Source organism: Propithecus coquereli, unplaced genomic scaffold (assembly GCF_000956105.1).
Source record: "Propithecus coquereli isolate 6110/MARCELLA unplaced genomic scaffold, Pcoq_1.0 Scaffold118, whole genome shotgun sequence".
NCBI lineage: Eukaryota > Metazoa > Chordata > Mammalia > Primates > Indriidae > Propithecus > Propithecus coquereli.
In genome coordinates this window covers 6,474,915-6,491,038 of record NW_012135858.1, presented here as the reverse complement: position 1 = coordinate 6,491,038, position 16,124 = coordinate 6,474,915, and the positions used below count along the sequence as shown (strand labels likewise).

Genomic DNA, 16,124 nt, shown 5'->3' with positions numbered 1-16,124 from the left:
TTTCTTTTCTCATAATAGCTTTGTCAGGCTCTGGTTATTATCATGGTAATGCTGGCTTCATAAAATAAGGTGGACAGTTTTCCCACCTACTCTGCTTTTCTATAAAGTTTGTATAAAGTCCAGGTCACATATTTCTTAAATGTTTGATAGAATTAAACAGTGAAGCCATCTGGCCCTGGAGTTTCCTCTTTGGGAAGATTTTAAATTACTAATTCAATTTCATTAATAGATAGTCAACTATTCAGATTTTCTATTTCTTCTTGATTTGGTTGTAATAAGTTGTAGAATCTGTAGTGATGTGTCTTTTTTTATTCCTATGTATGTTGTGTTTTCTCTCCATTTTTCCTGAACAATCTTGTCAGAGTTTATCAATTTTACTAATGCTTATAATTAACCAGAGTTGCTTACCCATTTCTATTTTATGCATTTCTGATTTTATTTTTGATATTTTCTTTCTTCTTAGAGTTTAATTTGCTCTCTCTTTTTAGTGACTTAAGGTTGAAGTTTATGTTGCTAATTCCAGGTCTTTCTTGTTTTAGAATATGTTCATTTAAATATATAAATGTAAAATTTATAAATATTTCTCTAGGTAATGGGTTGGCAGTAGCAGCATCCTACAAATTTTTATGTGCTGTGTTTTCATTATAATTCCATTTGAAATATTTTGTAATGTTTTCTGTTTCCCTTATGATTTCTTCTTTAACCCATGGATTATTTGAATGCATATTTTCTGAATTGAAAATATTTGCAGTTTCCAGATAGCTTACCATTTATTGATTTCTAACTTAATTCTACTGGTCAAAGAATACCTACATATGATTTCCTTTGATATGTATTACAATTCATTTTATCACTAAGCACATGCTCTATCTTAGTTAATGTTGCATTTGCAGTTGTAAAAAATAGGTATTCTGAAGTTGTTGCATATAGTTAGTGTTCTATAAATATCAACTAAGTCAAATGGGTTGAAATTGTTTATAGAGTATAAGCTAATGTTTTTTGTTGCTACTCATTCCAGCAATAACTAATAGAAAGATGTTAAAATATATAATTATGTGTGTGGATTATTTCTATGTGTCCTTTTACTTTTACCAAGTTCTGCTACCTGAATGTTGAAGTGCTGTTATTAGGTGCACACTCATTTAGGATTGTTATGTCCCTTCAATAAATTGACCTTTTAATTAAAGTTTAATCTTTATTTATAAGACTCTTTATCTTTAAATTACCTTTCTTTAAGCTTCTTATTTCCAGTACACATATAGCATAATGTTTCAAACCCTTTACTTTCAATATGAAGGTGTCTGCGTATGTAAAGTGTATTTCTTAATCACCACATGGAGTTGTTCTTGTTTTAAAAAGTCCAACAATATTTGTTTTATTTACACTGAGTGTTTAATTCTTATACGTTTAAAACAATCATTGCTAGTTTTATGCCTTTCATCATGGTATTTATTTTCTATTTGTCTCATCTGGTATTCTGTTTTTTCTCTTTTCTTACCTTCTTTTGGGTAAATTAACATTTTTTAACATTCCCCTTTATCTCTTCTACTGACTTTCAAGCTTTTCTACTCTGTTACTTTTTCAGTATTACTTTAGATATTACAATATGTACTTTATCTTTTCACCTTCTTTTTTTTTCCTAGATCATTTATTTTTATTTTTTTATTTTAGCATATTATGGGGGTACAAATGTTTAGGTTACATATATTGCCTTTGCCCTGCCAAAGTCAGAGCTTCAAGTGTGTCCATCCCCCAGATAGTGGACACTTCACCCATTAGGTGTGAATATAAAATAACATAATAATACTTAAAGAAATGTAAAAACATTATAGCATTATAAATAAATTTATCCTTCCTCCCAACTTTGAGTTCTTTTCGTCATGTTTTATATATGCTCTCATCTCCAAGATATATTATTTTTGCCTTAGTGATTACTAAGTGATAATTTGAGTAAATTAAAAATATGCAGGAATAAAAAATAATAGCAATTAAAAGACCTTACATATTTAGTCACGTATTTACAATTTCTATGCTTTTTATTCCTTTCCGCAAATGTAAGCTTCCATCTCACATCATTTTCCCACAGCTAGAAAAACTTTCTTTACCAGTTCTTAGGAAGAAAATCTGTTGAAAAATTTTTTTCAGCTTCTGTCTGCCTAAAAAATCTACTTATCCCATCTTCATTTTTGAAGGATATTTTTGCTGAATATAAAATTTTGTGCTGACAATTATTTTTTAACACTTTAAAGATTCTATTTCATTTTATTCTGGTCTCCATTGCTTGTGATAAGAAGCCAGCTGTCACGGCTATCATTTTGCCTTTTCTTCTCTAGTTGCTCTTTAAATTTCCGTCTCATGTTTGATTTTCAGCAGTTTGATTATAATGGGCCTCTGTACATTTTCTTTTTATTTCTTATGCTTGTGATTTATTAAACTTCTTGGATCTGTGGGTTGATCTTTATTAATTGTAGGAAACTCTTAGCCATTATATCTTAAGACATTTCTTCTGCCCCATTATTGATCTTCTCCTCTTCTTGAACTCCAAATACAGATTTTATAGGCTCTGTTCCTTTTATTTTTTTGCTACTATTTTATGTTTATGTGTAAATGTTCTAGTGATCTATCTTCAAATTCACTGATTCTTTCCTCTGTTGTGTCCAGTCTGCTATTAAGACCATCAATGATGTTATTCAACATGTAGGTGCTTCAACTTTTATATTTTTATTTCTTTTGTAACATTACCCATCTCTTCTCATACGATGTCTAACTTTTCCACTAGACCCTAATGTATATACTCATAGTTTTTTAGTGGTTCTGTCTGATAATTACAATATCTAATCCATCTCTAGGTATGCTGCCATTGACTATTTCCTCTCTTTTATGGGTCATATTTTCCTCCTTCTTTGTGTTTTATAACTTTTGATTGTATACAAGCCATTTTTTTGATAAAAATAAAGCACCATAGATATTAAAGAAATAAAATTTACTCCTAGTGAAGAGTATGCCCCTTTTTCTATCAGACATTAACATTGAGGGCTGAGCTGACTCTGAATCTAGATTTTGCTGAGTTTATTTAGACTTAGTTAACCACTGACTTCAAATGTTTTGAGGAAAGGATCAGGACTTTCCATTCATCAGGACTCCATAGAGGAGACACATCCAGAGAATGACAGAAAAGATACAATGGAAGAATCAATAAATGAATGGGAAGATTTAGTTGTGCTGTATTTCCAGAATGTAATGCAAATATCCAAAGATGCAGAAAGTATGAGGGAAGGGTTCAGAGAAATGGAGTATAAATCCTAAAATTTATTTTCTTATTGTACTGAGTTGTAGAAAGGTGATAGATAGTATGTGTTAGAGCAGTCATTCACAAGCTTTAACACACACCAAATCATTTGATGGGCTTGCTAAAATACAGGTTACTGGGCCTCACCTCCGGAGTTTCTGATTTACAAAGTCTGGCATAGAGCCTCAGAATAGCATTTTGATGTGTTTTCAGGTAGTGCTAATGTTGCTGTCCTTAAAATTTCATTTTATAAACCACTGCGTTTAAGGAGAAGGTTAAGGCCAATGTGAACTTAAAGATGATTGTGATTAAAAAACTGAGCATTAAGACAACAAAGATCAAATCCCTGCTCTTGTAAAATCTATTTCCTAGTAGTAAGAGGTAAGTAATAGACATATAAACTGATAAAACATAATTTCTTATAATAATGTCTTTTAGATACAGAATTTGTTGTATATAGAGAGTAACTGAGATGGACAGAGACTATAGACAATGTGGACAAGGAATAATCTTTCTGGGATGTCATGAGAGCTGAGATATGAAGGACAAGATGGGATCAAGCTTTGCAGATTGCTGTAGCAGATAGACTACATGAAATCACCATAGTTTTCTAAGTAGGAAATTTCATGATGAAAGCAGAATTCAAACATGATTAATTTGGCTGTGTATAAGAAAAACTGAAGACAAATATCCTTCCAATAAGAACAACAGGATATCACAATAATTAAGGAGTATGGGTTTGGACTGCATGGAAATATGGTAGCCACAAGCTACATGTGACTATTCAAACTTAAATTTCCTATAATGAAATTAAATTAAAAGTTCATCTTCCCAATTACATTAGGCATATTTCAAATGCTCAATAGCCACACATGGCTATTGTCTAGCACATTGGGCTGCACAGATATAAAACATTTTTTCATCACAGAAAGTGTTTGACAGCAATGGTCTGTACTGTGGTGTTCATAGGGGGCAGAACCTAGGAGGTAAATCTGGGTTGGGCGAGGGGCAAAAAGGAGGATTAACAGGGCAAAATGATAAGGGAAGCAGCACATCTCCATAAACATGTGGATTTTATCTGACAATTTAAAAAAATCTGTAAAAAAACACACTTGAGTCAAGGGCATTGTAAAATCAGCACTTGCTGTGTTACACAATTCATCACAATATTTTTTTCAATATAGGAAAATACCGTAACTGATAAGATAAATATTATGATAGCAAGTTTTTTTCTCCCTCCTCTCCTTTTCTGTGGGTAATTACCAATGTCTGTAATTGACAACAGTTGATCAAATCAAAATAGGAAAACTAATAATGAGCCAGATTCTCCCACCACATTCCACCCGTTGAAGTCGGTGAAAGCTCTGTGCACACAGGGAGACACATGGCGAGCTAATCTGGCCCAGGATTTACACAGCACTTTCAATTTGAGGATCTTAAAATGTTGAACAAATATTCACTTTTATAGGCCATCCCAGGAGATAGAATTGTCATTTATATATCCAACTAAATTGGGCCTAAAAGTTTGAGCTAAAGACTTTATGCCACCTAAAATAGTAGTATTTTAAAAGTGTGTTTCCTTCTTTCCATACATGCATGTGTCAGAATTCACAAGATCTGAACCTTCTGTTCTAAATTAAATTAGAGTATTCTTCATTGCTACACTCAGCTTAGCCTTTTGGATACCATCTTCTTCCCAGCTACCCATCTGATCTCAGATAAGAGAGTTAATCACTCTTACTGATATTAATCTAAATTAAACAACACTCACCTAGACACATATTCATGTACCATGCGTCATATTCATGATCTTAAATGTATTGGAGTTTTTCAAAGGAACAGTGCACAAATGTGTTAATTGACTCTTGTTCTCAATTAACCGCAAGTGGATTAACCAATGGGTAAGTCATTCAGATATCCTGGGCCTCTTCTACCCCTTAACTGCTAATTTGCAGACAACTGTCCCCATCACTCTGCAGCTGGCCCTTGTGTCATTAATAGCAAAGCAGGCTGGGGAAGGAGGAAGGGAGGAAGCTCTTTGGCCTTAGTCACTTGGTTAATTAGAGAAAGAGACAACGCTGCCAGTTTGTCCACTAGTTCAACAAATATATATTCAAGTCCTGACAAACATAAGGGGAACATCAAGATATATTTGTAAACAGAGTCTTTCTACTCTAGAGAAATGGAAAGAAAAAGGAAAAGATAAGATTTTTCTCAGTTACCACAGTAGGTATATAAATCCAATTCTGCACATGGACTCTGGAAAGGCTTTTCCAGCTCTTCTCTTCACCATTGTCCCTCTGTGCCTCAGTGGTTTTCACATCCCCAAGTTCCCAGTAATGGCCAAGTTTGAGGCAACCTCTTTGATACCGAAGCATGTGGCCTATGCAGCCTGGAGTTTGACTTAAGTCCTGAGGGCGTGTGTGGGAATGTCAAAGTTTTAAGCTTCTCTGGCCTCTAACTGATTTAAATCCCTGGAAAGAACATAAGAAAACAAACGACTCAAAACGCATTGTATGCTTTTGCTGATGTTAAAATTCACTTTTCATCATAGGATTGTTTCCAAGGTATTTCCTATGAGAGGCAGAATTATAGCAGTGGCAAAACTATTGGCCTGAGGGTTAAGGAGACTCTAGGTTTAGTCATAGGTTTGCTTTTGATCACTTCAGCTCTCTGACCTCTCTGTCCTGTCTCTAAAGAGGAGATGAGAGAGTCTACATCACAGAGTGGATGTGGAGATTAAATGCTTTGAAGCAGGCCTGATGCTTAGAAGAGCTCCTGTCCCAGGTCATCCATCAATATATGTTGGATACTGTTAACAACTGGTCAGGGCAAATCATTTAGTCAAATTGGACCTCAGATTCTTCCACACTCTGAGGGGGATGGGCTGTGTTTTATTGAGTTTCAGATTTTCTTGAAAGCTCCTCAGAGGCCACCACGGAGAAGAGGACAGTGAAGGGGCAGGATGAAGGCTGGGGGACCAGTACTTCCTGCAACTGAAGCGATAGCAGCTCTACTTTTACATATGTTATGGATTTGGAGCCAATTTTATTTAATTTAAATATAAATTTGGGGGGGTGGAAATTATGCTGATGTTTTTGAAAAGTTCGAAAAACACCGCAAGATATTCCCAAGGTCTTTTTGAGTTCTGATGCCATTTGGTTTTCAATACGTGGATTAATTCACCTGTACTGATATGAGATGTTATTAATATAAAAATATGCTTTGGCCGGACACAGTGGCTCACGCCTGTTATCCTAGCACTCTGGGAGGCCAAGGTGGGAGGATTGCTTGAGATCAGGAGTTCGAGACCAGCCTGAGCAATAGCAAGACCCTTTCTCTACTAAAACAGAAAAATCAGCCAGGCATGGTGGTGTGTGCCTATAGGCCCAGTTACTCGGGAGGCCGAGGCAAGAGGATAGTTTGAGCCCAGGAGTTTGAGGTCGCAGTGAGCTACAATAACCCTACTGCACTCTACCCAGGGCAACAGAGGAAGACTCTGTCTCAAAAAAAAAAAAAAAAAAAAAAATCTTTATATAACCAAAAGACCAAATCCTACCTTCTCTTCCCAAAGCATGGACACAAGAAGAACTTTTATCTTGTTATCTAATTAAACTTTTTCTAACAATTTCAAAGCTTTTATTTGGTATTTGGTCTATATCCTTTTTGTTCTTTTTCTTTTTCTTTTTTTTTTTTTTTAAGGCTTGGCTATTAAGATATATCTGGCTTATCAAAGGTCTAATTTCTTATTCCCAACTGAGAGAACATAATATGATAGTGCAGGTCACCGGGGATAAAGACAGGCTTAAAAAAATAATGAAAATTGTTTCGCATGAAAATGGATAATAATAATTCCACTGTGAAAACAAAGAGCCTTGTAAATAATGGAGAATATTGGGAAGATAGTTATCCCTCCTTATGGATTAAAACTGTACTATGTTAGAGAATTAATATATGCCTTGAAAAGGTATGTCTCTGTGTCAATATTTACCTGCAGGACAATGAGGAGAATAAAACAGTGAGTTTATAACTCATGGCCTGACTTGAATGAATAACTCAGACTTTGCTAAATGTACTTATAAGGAAGGCAGGGAAGGAGAAGAAACAGCTAGGGACACTGTGGGAACAGTTTAGGATTTCCAGAAGATAAAATCATAAATGTATGGATTAAGAAGACCCTCAACTCTTCGATTCTCCTTCCATCTAGAGATGAGGCCTATATATCCTTTACTAGGCTCTGGGAAGGCCCTATAATCTACATGAGCAGTAGAATATGGAGGAAGCGATGACACACAGGTTTCTGAGTCCAGGTCTTAACAGCTAGCAGCTTCTCCTTCCTGTCCTTTAGCTGACTACTGTGAGACTGCCATGCTATAAAGAAGCCTAAGGAAGCCATGTGGACAGGCCCTGGGAAATGAGATGCATGTGGAGAGAGGAAGAAGGTAGAAATCACAGAGTTGCGTCAGACATTGGAGTGAAGAAGTCATCCTGGAGGAAGGCCTCTATCCTCAGCTGATGCTACATGGATCTGAAATGAACCTCCCCGTTGTGTCCCTTCTAAATTCTTGACCTGCAAAATTTTGAACAAAATAAAATGATTATTCCAAGCCACTAAGTTTTGGAGTAGTTTGTTATAAGGTAATAGATAGGCAGAATAATAGCAAGGAAAGGAGGGAATTTCAGAGATGTAGGAATGTAAAGAAAAAGGATCAAGGTTAGAAACTGAGTACATCCTGTGAATATTTAATTTCTTGATTTCCTTTTCTTTGGGATATGGGGCAAAATCATACTTAACATCATCAATTTTCTCTTCTAAGTGGAAATTCCTCTGATTATCTCAACTTTTAGCAATCTTCCATATGTTAAATACATGCAGTCTGGACCAGGGTACTGTGGAAGACAAAAGGACAGGTCAATACAGAGAAGAGGACTTGGCCCCAGATTTGCTCCTCTCTGAAGCAAATTAAGACCCAGTTTTCCACAGAGAGAAGTGTGCCCAGATGTTTTGGGTGCTGGTCAGCCTGCCGGTTCCACCCAGAGCTACAGTAGCATGCTGAAGCACACATGCGAAGGATGAGTTCGCTTATGCACAAGCTAGCTCTGCATGTCCAGTAGACCACTTCTTTTCAAATATACTTAAGAGAAGTGGCCCACTAGGAGAGGGAAACTGACCTTTAGGTTATTTAAGAGTTTGCTTCACTGTTATGCACACATTTTAGACCCCTGGAAGCCCAAAGTTTGTTTTGCACGAGCATACTCAGCGCAATAAATCTTTGCACCAGCAGGCAAAAGACACCCCTTACCCTCGGCCTTCCTTTGTGCTGCATGTGCTCTTCCAAGCAGCACAGTGTGAGTCTCACAATTGACATGTGGATTCCACTTCCACTTCAGTAGGTGGTGCTTGCTGGGAGGAGCAAGTTGCAGTGTTGTTTTTGGGTCCCCTAACCAGCTCCTGTTCCTCTACAGAGGCACTCTAGTGCCTCAGGTGGTGGGTGGGGCCCTGGGACTTCCAGGTGTGTCCTTATTCTCCACCTCAGTGGGGGCAGGCAGGGGAGTGAGGCTGGGCGGAGCTGGGTTGGGTGAAGCCTGCCCTTAAGCTCTACAAATACTGTTAGCAGGGGTCAAAGGTCTGTTCTCTGCCTCTAGGCAAAGTTGCCAGGCAGGGGCTGAAATGGCCCCACTCAGCAGAAAAGTCTGCATGTGGGAGTGGGGCTCTCTGAGACCTGCAGTCTGGATCAGGCCTCGCTCCTTTCCAACCTCCCCTATAGAGCAGTTTCTCCTGAGCTTCTGCCAGCAGGCAGGACCTCAAGCCAGCGAATCTCCCCTGGAGGATGTGATGCAGGCCCAGGAGGTTCCCTGCCCAGGATCACAGCCTGAGCTGGGAGCAAGGCCCTCCCGTGAGAGGAGGAGTCCCCCTCAAGCATGCTTATCTGCCCCTGAAAGCCCACACACACCAGAGGGCTCATTCACAAATATCCCTTCTGTGCCCCGGGGCAATGTGAGACCTGGGTGTAGGGGGTCTGGTCTGCAGGCTTGTCCCCTGAACCCTGGAGATCAATCCCTGACCCTGCTAGAGAAAAGAGTGCTGGTCTCAAGTCATCCACGGGGTGCCCAAGCTGGATCAATGTCTCTCTGCCTCAGGATGTGCCCCGCTCTCCTGGAGTCCCCAGGGAAGCAGCACCTGGGAGGGCCGGCGGGTAGGGAGCTCACAGTCCGAGTACCCCTCAGTCTGCTGTAGGGCCCCAAAAGGAAAGGTCCCGTTCCCTGCAGATGCCTCCGGGTGGTGGCTCAGTTGTCTCTCAGCAGCCACAAGTAGGGAAGGGGAAGGGGAGAATGAAGCCATACGGCGTCTGCCAATTGACTGGGGTCTGCGGGCTGGGATGAGTCCTGAAGGAGCCTGGTGCCCTGTCCGCAAGAGGCCACCGCTCACCGGGGGCAGCCGTCTCTGGGCTGGTGTCAGCAGGTCTCTCTAGCCGCTCAGGAGCCACCCGCAGGCAGACATGCGGGGGTGGGGCGGGAATTTAACCGCTCTGCCTACCCTTGTCGCTGGTCTTGAAGCCTCTTGGGGGCCTTTCTCCTCCGCAACTTCTTCCCGTGGAGTCTCCTATAGTATCAGGCACCCTTCCTTCCGATCCTCATCCAATCTATGTTTGCCTGCCTGTTTTTATTTATTTATTTTTTTTCACTTTCTTCTAAAGTCCATCTTTCTTGCAGAGACACTCTGGACCGCAGTTTTTCTCGTTGGCCATCTCGCCCCTCCCCGGCTACATCTCCTCTTATTCCACTAACTGCTCTGATGGTCATCTACTCTTTTAAAGTCTTCCAGGCAAGGAAAATGACTTTCTTACTGATACTTTCATTTAGTCACTCAGTTAGTAAAAATTTATTCAGTTTTATTTAGCTCAAAATCCTGTCTAGCATGCTAAGGCTACAAATATAAATAAGTCATACACTTTGTTCTCAAATATCTTAAGTCTTGTAGAGGTGAAGAGAAAAGTACGTGAATAGGTAAAATACAAGCCAACAAGTAACTGGTATCAAAAGACAGAATATTAAAAAGAGGGACAGATTCCCTCCCCAAAGGATAAAACTAATATTTGCTGAGTATCCCTTATAGAGCACGTTTTAAGTATATTATCTCTTTTATATTCTACCACCATCCTATAAGGTAGGTAGCATGTTTCCTTTTATTCTACATATAAAAAATTTATATTCAAAATAGTTGTTGGTATGGATACAGAGAAAAAGGAATACTTATACATTGCTGGTGGGACTGCAAATTAGTATAACCTCTATGGAAAACAGCATGAAGGTTTCTCAAAGAACTAAAAGTTGACCACCATTCAATCTAGCAACCCCACTACTGGGTATCTACCCAAAGGAAAAGAAGTCATTTTATTGCAGCACAATTCACAATTGCAAAGATGTGGAATCAGTCCCAGTGCCCATCAATTTATGAGTGAATTAACAAAATGTGGTATATGATATCATGGAGTACTATTCAAGCCATAAAAAAGAATGAATTAATGCCTTTTGCAACAATTTGATGGAACTGGAGACCATTATCCTAAGTGAAGTATCCCAGGAATGAAAAAACAAACACCACATGTACTCACTATTAAACTGGAACTAACTGATGAGTACACATGTGCACAAAGGAATGTAAAACTTAGTGGAAATCAAGAAGGGGGGAGGAGAAAGAAGGGGAGGGACAAAAACATACCTAATGGGTACAATGAACACTATTTGGGTGATGGGCACACTTATCGCCTTGACTCAAGCATCACAAAAATAGTCCATGTAACAAAAAACATTTGACCTCCTTAATATTTTGAAATTAAAAAAAAAATGAATAATCAAAAAATTGTTTCTAGTCTGTTCTGACACCATTAATACTTTGAAAAAGACATCAACATAAACAAATGTATTAAAGTAACCACAGGCACACTTTTAAAAACATAGCAACTCTGACACTCATTGTCAACTAGAGCCAATTCCAGCAATCAAAAGAGAAAAAAATGCTTTTACATTGCTGCCTCAGAAACAAAATTGATTTAATACCTTTTGAAAGTTTTAAGCTATCTCAAAATCTCAGGTAAAAAAAAAATCGTGCATTGGTATTTTAAAATAAGAAATAATGATTGTGTTCGTGCAAAGTGTCAAGGCTGTGATTTTCCGATAGTTTTGCATTCCTGTAAGTAAAATGCTATCTACATCTCACAACTGGTGGATGTAAGGATTGTGAAACAAAATTGGGCATAATCCATCAAACTCACACCCTATGCCAACTTTAACTACTCACTCTTTGGAGCACAGGAACTAGGTAAAAATTTATGGGAAAATACTTAAATCAAAACTGACTGCTACTGATGCATATCTCCTAGGGGAATTGGCTCTTTCCCCTTTGATTTAAGTTCCCGCACAACACTGGGCATTTGTATTTATCTTCTCCCTCCAGCAGAACAAAGCAAAGGTGAGTAGTTCTGAGTAGCTGCTATACATAGGTACTTCCTCGAAGCATCCCAAGAACCCTAAGACAAATGATACATTCCCATTTTAAAGATAAGAACATTGAAGCTGGGAGAGACTAAGTAACCTAAGAAAGGGAGAGAGGGAGAGAACATATTCATAAAATGGGTCCACTGGTTTCTGGCATTATATATGAAGTTTTTTGGGGGGGCAGGAGAGAAAATAAAGGTGCTCTAAAAATGCCTTTCCAAGTGCAATGAGTTTAAATGCATTCCTTGTTCTATTTACTATCTGCAGTAACATGATCTTTCAGGCTTCTGAATCTCAAGCCATTACCAATGGCATCTTGCCTGCCTGTAACCTTGTTGCCTGCACAACATTCAGGAGAAACTCTGGCAAAGAGACTTCACTCACAGTTTAGTGCCTAACCTGGCCCCAGGTGTGTCTCCTAGAGACATTCTTCACACCTGACTCTCCATAGGTCTCACTCTTGGCTACCCAGCTTGCTTTGCTTTCTTCCCTTTTTGCCCCCAACTCAATTTTTAGATTTGATATTTTCATGTTTTTCTCTAGCTATAAGCATGGCTTCTGTTAATAAGAATTAGAGATTCTTATCATTTAAAACCAGATATGCTATTTGAAGATAACTCCCTCTTTCCCTGACTCAGTTCCAAGAAACTCCTACCCTAGAATCACCTATTTCGGCAATGATCCAAATTTGCTCACATCAGACACATGACCAAGGAGCATACAAGTGTCATTGAGGTAGATGAACTGTGTTTAAACCTGGATACACAATTACATGGGGTGATTTCAGGAAATATGAATACCTAGACCCCTACCCCAGATCAGTTAAACCACAATCTCCAAAGGTAGTGCTCGGGTAGAAATACAGTTCACACCTTGCAACGACAGGGCACTGTTTCTGTTATGAGGGCTCTCTTGAAAAGCTCCTTAAGGCTGGTGTTCTAGAGAAACCTCTCCCAACCGGTGAGCCCACATTCTAATTTGAATTGTATCTCTGCCTCAGGCTATTTCTCTGGCGTGCCAACACAATGAATGGCAAGTTCAGTCAATGACATAGAAACTTTAGGGTGGTTGTTGTGTATCATTCAAAACAACCAGTCAGGTGACTAACTGACATTTTTCTATGTCAGTGGGCGATTTGTGGCCCACTGATGGAGATGTATGATGACCTTAGGCTGTTGGTTTCTCCCCCTGTTGGGAAGAGTGGCAGCATTTGGAGATCGCCTGTCATCTGTAGAAATAAGTGACGGGAGTCCCAAATTCTGCGTTTTTCCCCCTGAGGAGTTGTAGACTCCTCAGACCTGGGTTTCAAACTCAGGTAGGTAATGTAAGTCACTAAAGGGGTTTAGGGGGGGCCCTGGCTAGCTAGAGAGCTCATGCCCCATCTAAAGCGAGCAGATACTACTTAGCTCTGACTGTTTGTTTTCATGCAGCAATGGGAGCTTTTTGTTGCCTCTGGATTTGTTTCAGTATTTTCTGCATAGTTATACACTCAAGTCCCAGATTCTTCCATAGCAATTTCTGGTGACCACAGACCACATTACCAATTAAACAATCTGAATCCCCAAATCTACAATTCAAAGCCCTCCATCAAATGAGAAGACTCCTATTCTCTAATCTGCCTTATTTTTACTTTTCAGTTTGGATTTCTGGCTTCTTCCAATACACTTCCTTTCTGAGACTGTACATGACTTACGGGTTTCCATCTGATCCCTTGACTTGCATTAGTCTTCCCAGCAGAAATAAGCTTTCCATTCTCCTCTATCGACCAATCCGATCCTTCACCTCTTCCCTTACTTTCCTCTTGTGTCATTATCCCTCCAACTACTCATTTCTTTTGTCACTTTCCCCCAAGACCTTCTAAATAGTTCTTCTCTTTCTTTTGCTCAAGTCTAAAGTTTCATTTCCTTTAAAAAATATCAAGCCACCACCTAAAACCAATGATCACCTCTGCCTTCTGACTTCAAAAGAAGCATCATTAACAATGTTGTGTAAAAAAAAAGTACTGAAATACAATAAAGCCCTATAACAATCTGCCCTTTATTCAGTTATGCCCCAAATTCACCGCATCGTTTATGTATGTATGATATATACTACATTTTTATGGGATGTGAAGATCACCCATAATGTGTTTATTCCATCATCTCCAAACAAAAGTGACCCAGCAAAAGTGTATTGTCTCTCTGCATCAACATACTACTTGTTAAAATAAATTAATTAATGTAATTTAATTAAGAATTTAAAAAAGCTGAGCCTAAATTATCACAGATGTATCACATTGTTTTCCTGCTCTGTGTACCTTGTACCTCTGGGAATATCTTCCCTCAACAAGGCGAATAGAAAACACTTTAAGAGAAAAAATTGTAAAATAGCATCCAAGCAAAATTAAAATCAAATTATGACATTTACATTGCCCCGTTCTTCAAAGCATAAGTCATCATCAAAATTGCAACAAACAGTTTGTCTAGCCACTTGCTAAAGAAATATAGTCATTCGGGTTAGATGCTAAATCAAATAAAATTTAATATCCTCTGAAATCACCATAATTTCAGAGTAAATGTAAATGGAAAAACCACAAGTTATATTGATTAATTTGAGTACATCCAATTTTTTATAAGAAGGTTTTGCTTATAGAATGAGAGACTCAGGCTCAAAAAAATCATTTTTATCTTAAAGTCATAAATTGACATCATAGCATTAGGTTGTTTTTTCAAGCAATAGAATTCTAAAAATTGGATTCTCTTTCTGAGTATAACTTTACATAACTATCAATATTTATCAGGTAAAATACGAAATAAACATGGACATTTTCTTTTTGTCTTAAAAAAACTATTCTTGAAGCTGATTAAATGTTTCTTTTTTTATTTATTTTCTGTTGGTATTTTTAAAAATCTCATATTTGCAACCAAATTCTTCCCCAACTTACAAGCAAGACGGTTGTATTTTCTTTAGGCTTTTTCGTGCTAAGCAAGAAACAAAATATATTCAATGAAAAAATGAAAGACACAATGATTGAACAATATATTAGGGGCTCTGCAGATTTCCAGATTAGTTGTCAAAAAAATATTACCCCCATTTTCTAGTCCAGTAGATTAAGGTATGCAAGCAATCATATAATATTCTTTGAAGATCTTGAATGACTTTTGGAGATTCTCCGTGGTACAGTAAGATAAGTCTTCCCATCTCAGAGAGGAAAAGCATTATGAAGCCAGAATATTGAAACAAGTCATTGGAAGAACTGAGTTTATCTGTTTTGCTACAGGACTCCTAAGCACGTCCTGGTGTATAAAGTTTTTACCCAAATACTTTGTGCTTCGGATTATTTTGGAGGTTTCTAAGTAATTATGTTTCAGCGATACCCAAAAAAGGGACAAATTAGGCATTCTGGGGTAAGCAGGGAAAGAGGGGCCCGTGGCAGAGTGAAAAGCAGGGTTTGGGTGTGTTAAGGAAAGTGAGTGCAACACCACAGAATGGACCGAAGCAGAGGCTTCTGGGTCTCACATCACAAGCAGCTGGGGGGAGAAAAGATTCCCTACTTTAACACGTGGGTTTACATACTTGAGCGCTATCAAGAGATTATGTAGCAATATTTCTGGGAGGTTGACCTCCAACCACCTGACTCAGAATCACCTGTACCACTTGTTACACAGGAGATCTGGGTTTCCACCCCAGAACTGTGTAATCAGAATGGCTGTGTAATCAGAATGGCTGTGTAATCAGAATGGCTATGCCCATTTTTAAAGCTCCCTTGGGGATTTCTAGACACACCAAACTTTGAAAAACGTTACAAGTTATTCACAAAGATAAAATTACAAGGTTCAGCATTTGGGAAACCAAGTTTGAATCTCAGCTCTCTGAGATAAAAATGGGACCAATAATAGCATCTCCTTTACAAGACCATTATGAGGATTAACTTAAATGAGATAATTAATGTATGTGAGGGATGAAGAGTAGGTTCTCCATAAACTGTATTGTTAATATTCCATATTAGGTTTCTCGGCACAAACACACTCTCACAGACAGACAGCTCTTGGTGCCTAATGGGGATGAGAACCAGAATTCTGAGGGAGGCTTTGAGGCACCTGAGCTTTCCACCTGCTGCTGCAGGTGATGAAACATCCCCACAGCAGCACGATTCAATTTCCTTTTTGCAAACCAGGGTTCAATTTGACATGAATCAGGATACCAGTACATTTACATTTGTACCAAAAGTGATGGACTTCCGTGCTTCTGTGAATTAGGAATCAAGGCTGATTTACATAATGTTTAGAAAGCTCACAAACTTTGTATTTTGTCTAAAATAATTGTGATTCTCCAAGGTTTTCCCAACTGTGCCAAT

At 38.4% G+C, this 16,124-nt stretch overlaps 1 protein-coding gene across 1 annotated transcript in view; it reads left to right on the top strand.

Annotated features, from left to right (window-relative positions):
• The window catches only part of LOC105822248 (E3 ubiquitin-protein ligase Topors-like), a 107,804-nt gene extending 91,908 nt beyond the window's left edge, over nt 1-15,896 (top strand). The window contains 1 exon segment of the mRNA XM_012659199.1: nt 15,777-15,896. Coding sequence (XP_012514653.1) covers nt 15,777-15,896 — 120 coding nt within the window.
• The last annotated feature ends 228 nt before the right edge of the window (nt 15,897-16,124 follow it).